Below are 4,597 nucleotides of genomic sequence, written 5' to 3'. Positions count from 1 at the left end.
GTAAAGATTCCCTGGAAAGGCCGGCTTGCTGGGAGATTTTCATTTAAATTTCAATAAGCCGTGCTACATGATGCGTCTATAGTGTGGACGTCTTCATTCTTACAAAGTGTTCATTCATTAATCAAGATAACATAGATATCAATCTTTAGAAAAAGTATTTCTTCAGGTTATCCGCATTCAAGGTACGTAAAATTGGACACCCCTGCATATCTTGGATTCGGTATGTTCCGTCCCGAACCTATTCATAGATTTCGTATGGACCTTCCCAGGTAGGGGTGAGCTTCCCTTGTTCATTAGCACGTCCAACGGCCTCCATCTTCCTTAGCACGAAATCTCCAACCTTTAAGATTCTTCCGGAGACTCTTTTGTTGTACTCCCTAGTCATTCGGAGTTTGTATAGCTGTTGGCGTAGAGCCGTGTTCCCTCTGGTTCCAAGCAAGAAATCCAAGGCCGCTTTCATCATTTCCCAATTGGCATCTTCATTAAATAGCATGACGCGCAGAGTTGGTTCACACATTTCAATTGGTAGGACGGCCTCAGCTCCATATGCTAATAAGAATGGTGTTTCTCCTGTGGAATTTTTTGCTGTTGTTCGTATAGACCATAAGACATTGGGTAATTCGTCGGCCCACAACCCTTTTGCTTCATCAAGCTTCTTTGTCATCCCTTCAGAGATGATCTTGTTGAATGCTTCTACCTGTCCATTTGCTTGAGGGCGGCCAACTGATGCAAAACATGCCGTGACGCCGTGATCAGCCAACCAGCTTTCCAACTTAGGTGTCTTGAATTGTGGCCCATTATCAAAGACAATGGACTGCGGCACACCAAATCTTGTAATGATGTTTTTCTAGATGAAGGCCCTCACGTCCTGTGCCTTGGTGTTTTTCAGGGCTTCAGCTTCTACCCATTTGGTGAAATAGTCGACAACAACTATCACATAGCGCAGTCCCCCTAGGGCCGTCGTATAAGGGCCTAATAGGTCCATCCCCCATTTAGCAAATGGTATAGGACTGGTGATGGGTGTTAGTTTCTGAGCCGGTCGTCGAATTAGATGAGCAAACCGTTGACATTTATCACACCGCTTAACCAAGTCAAGAGCGTCTTCTTTGAGAGTGGGCCAATAATATCCAGTTCTTAGAGCTTTTTCTGCCAAGGCCCTCCCCCCTATGTGTGAGCTGCATAATCCCTGATGGAGATCCTCCAGTACTTCATGCCCCTTCTCTGGGGTTACGCAGCGAAGAAGAGGCCGCGAGAAAGCTTTTTGGTATAAAGTCCCATTCCATATCTCGAACCAGGTGAATTTCTTTTGTAACCTTTCCGCCTGCTTGGGGTCTTTAGGGAGCACACCATTCATTTTGAAATTGACAATATCATCCATCCAGGTGGCCGTTCGGTCTAAGATGTCTGTCCTCAAGACGTCAATGCTCTTGGACTGTTTTACCTCCCAAAATACATGATGTGGTGTGCCGCAGGATGCTGAGCTTGCCAACTTGGATAAGGCGTCTGCCTTTCTATTTTCAGACCGTGGTATGTGTTGTATTTCAAAGCTAGTCAGCTGCTGTGCTTCTTGGCGGACTTTTTCCAAGTATTTTATCATGGTGTCATCATTGGCTTCATATTCTCCCTTTACTTGACTGACAATTAACTGTGAGTCGGATAAGACCAGGACCTCTGCTGCCCCGCCTGCTTTGCTCATTTGGATTTCGCATATCAAGGCTTCATATTCAGCTTCATTGTTTGACGTCTGAAAGTTGAAACGCATTGCATATTCATAGACATCCCCTTCTAGTGATTCACAGATAATGCCGGCTCCACACCCATTTTGGGTGGCAGAGCCATCCACGTGGACTACCCATTGAGTCTTTTCATTTTTCAAGTAGAGTGGCCTAGTCATTTCTGCAATAAAATCAGCAAAAGCCTGCCCCTGTATGGCCTTCCGCGGCTTATATGAAATATCAAATGCATTAAGCTCGATTTCCCAATTGAGCATTCTCCCGGACGCCTCCAGGTTAGTAAATGGCCGTTTCAGAGGTTGATCTGTGTACACTATCAGCCGATGGTCCAAGAAGTAAGGGCGAAGCTTCTTGCTAGCTAAGAATAGCGCGAAGCCGAATTTTTCAACAGTTGGATACTTAAGCTCTGCATTCTGGAACATGTGGCTGACGAAATAGACAGGTAGTTGCATTCCATCCCTCTGTAAGTAAGACGCCGCTTAGAGCATAGTCCGAGATGGCAAGATAGAGGCATAGAACCTCCCCTGAGAGAGGGCTGACTAGCCGCGGCAGAGTGTGCAGATGCTCTTTCAAACGGAGGAAGGCAGCCTCTGCCTGTGGCGTCCATTCAAATTGGGTCCCCTTTTTTATGGTACTGAAAAAGTAATGACACTTATCTCCAGCACTAGACAAAAATCGTCCCAAGGCGGCAAGGCAACCAGTCAAGCATTGCACATCTTTAACTGTCTTTGGCGACGTCATAGTGATGACGGTCTGTACCTTGTCAGGATTGGCCTCAATGCCCCTTTCATCAATAAAAAAAGCCAAGGAACTTGCCAGAAGAGACTTCGAAAATGCATTTCTTTGGATTGAGTCTCATTTGGTAAGCCCTAAGGGTCTCAAAGGTCTCTTGCAAATCGCCGAGGTGATCCGTCTTTTGTTTGCTTTTTACAATCATATCATCAATATAGGCTTCTATATTCCTCCCCAACTGTTTCGTAAAAACGGTGTTCACCAATCGTTGAAATGTGGCTGGTGCATTTTTTAGGCCGAACGGCATTACTTTGTAGCAGTACAAACCTTGCTCTGTGACAAATGACGTCTTCTCCTGGTCTTCGGGCCATAAAGGGATATGATGAAATCCTTAGTAAGCGTCCATGAAGCTCATCATGGCGTGCCCTGCCGTTGAGTCCACGAGTCGATCTATCTTTGGTAATGGAAAACTGTCCTTGGGTCAGGCTTTATTTAAATCGGTATAGTCGACGCACATCCTCCACGTCCCATTGGGCTTAGGTACCAGTACTACATTGGCTACCCAGTCTGGATACTGACATGGACGTATGAAGCCTGCGTCCATTAACTTCTGTACTTCAGCAGCGGCGGCTAAATTTCTTGCCTCCCCATGATTTCTTTTCTTCTGTCGTACTGGTTTCATAGCACTATCTACATTCAGTTTGAAGGAAATAATTCCCTTGGTCCAAGTATGCATTTAATGGTAAGTCTAATAAATGCGGTTCAGTATTAATTATACAAGTTAATAATTCAGTGAGATCAAGTGAACTGTATGCCTAGCTAGAGGCCGCTTCTAATGATATTAATCCACAACTTACTCTTGACTGAACCCGTGGGGTCACACAAATAGTACGTAAACGGATCAAGTATTTAATGGCATTAAATGCTCTATCTAATGGATATTCGGAATCGACGGATCTTGGTTTCAGTGGGAGCTGAGATCGTCAAAGGCAAATAAATGAATACTCCGGAAACGATGATATTGCCGGAAACGGAAATATGGATCGTATCGGAAATATAAATATTATCCAAGTCGTAGATGTTGCCGGAAACGGAAACATGGTACGTATCGGAAAATATTATCGGAAATGAAAATATTGCCAGAATCTGAAATATTTTCTTAAACAGAAATATTGTCGGAATCGGAAATATTATCGGAATCGGAAAATAATTTCGGAAACGGAAATATTAAATATTCGTTCGAAACGGAAATTAATACCAGAAGCGGGATGTTAAATATTGTTCGTATCGGAAATGAATTCCGGAATCGGGAAATTAATCGGAAGCGCGTCGTACGAATTAGCATCGGACGAGCTTGCTAGACGAAGGCCCAGCACGAAGCCAGGCCCGCGTCCAGCAAGCTAGCGCGCCACACAAACAGCCAAGGCCACGCCCAGCAGGCCGTGGCTGCGAGCGTAGCTGCGAGCAGTGGGCTGCAAGCAGGCTGCGAAGCTCGCGTGGGCTTGTAGCTCGCGTGGGCCGAGCGACCGTGTGGGCTGTGCGCGGGCATGGCCTGCATGCTTGCGGATCGTGCTCGTGTAGTGTTTGTGCTTCCGTACGAAACCTAAAACGTATAGGATTCGTTTAATGATTAAATTCCTAATCCTAATGGATAAATTAATTAATAAGAGTTCTAATAAGATTCTACTTAATTAATTCGTATCCTAGTAGGATTCGATTACTTTTTCCATAGCCTATAAATATGAGATCAATGCTCATAATTTAAAACGAGTTTTTTTTAAGTATTCTAAAGTTGAGAATTTTGAGCGAAAAATTCAGTCACATACTTTGCCCATATTGACCGAAAATAATAGTACCTTAAAGGCGATTCTAGTTAGTCAATCTTAAGGCGGATCCGGACGTGCTGTGGACTTTCTACGGAGGGACGACACTTAGAGTCCTAAAGACTTGTTCTTGTTCGGTTCGGGCGCAGCAAGTGAGGGAACGCTACAAAGAGTATGCATCCTAATTATGTTAATTGTTATGTGGCAATTAATTTGGAATCCTGGTGTTTATGGTTTTTCCGCATGATTTATATTCGTTTATATGTATCATAACCTAACAGTGGTATCACGAGCCTCTAATTAATTCCA

General features: G+C 44.2%; 1 protein-coding gene across 1 annotated transcript; it reads right to left on the bottom strand.

Moving 5' to 3' along the window:
- Positions 1 to 238: 238 nt before the first annotated feature.
- Positions 239 to 3,147, bottom strand: LOC110777841 (uncharacterized). The gene is made up of 4 exons (XM_056839642.1): positions 2,981 to 3,147; positions 2,253 to 2,517; positions 866 to 2,194; positions 239 to 814 (listed from the first exon to the last, which is right to left on the bottom strand). Exons 1-4 carry the CDS (start codon positions 3,145 to 3,147, stop codon positions 239 to 241), a joined length of 2,337 nt encoding a protein of 778 aa, XP_056695620.1.
- Positions 3,148 to 4,597: the final 1,450 nt, after the last annotated feature.

The sequence above is a fragment of the Spinacia oleracea genome, chromosome 3 (assembly GCF_020520425.1).
Source record: "Spinacia oleracea cultivar Varoflay chromosome 3, BTI_SOV_V1, whole genome shotgun sequence".
Lineage (NCBI taxonomy): Eukaryota > Viridiplantae > Streptophyta > Magnoliopsida > Caryophyllales > Amaranthaceae > Spinacia > Spinacia oleracea.
This window is presented reverse-complemented; position numbering and strand designations above follow the sequence as displayed.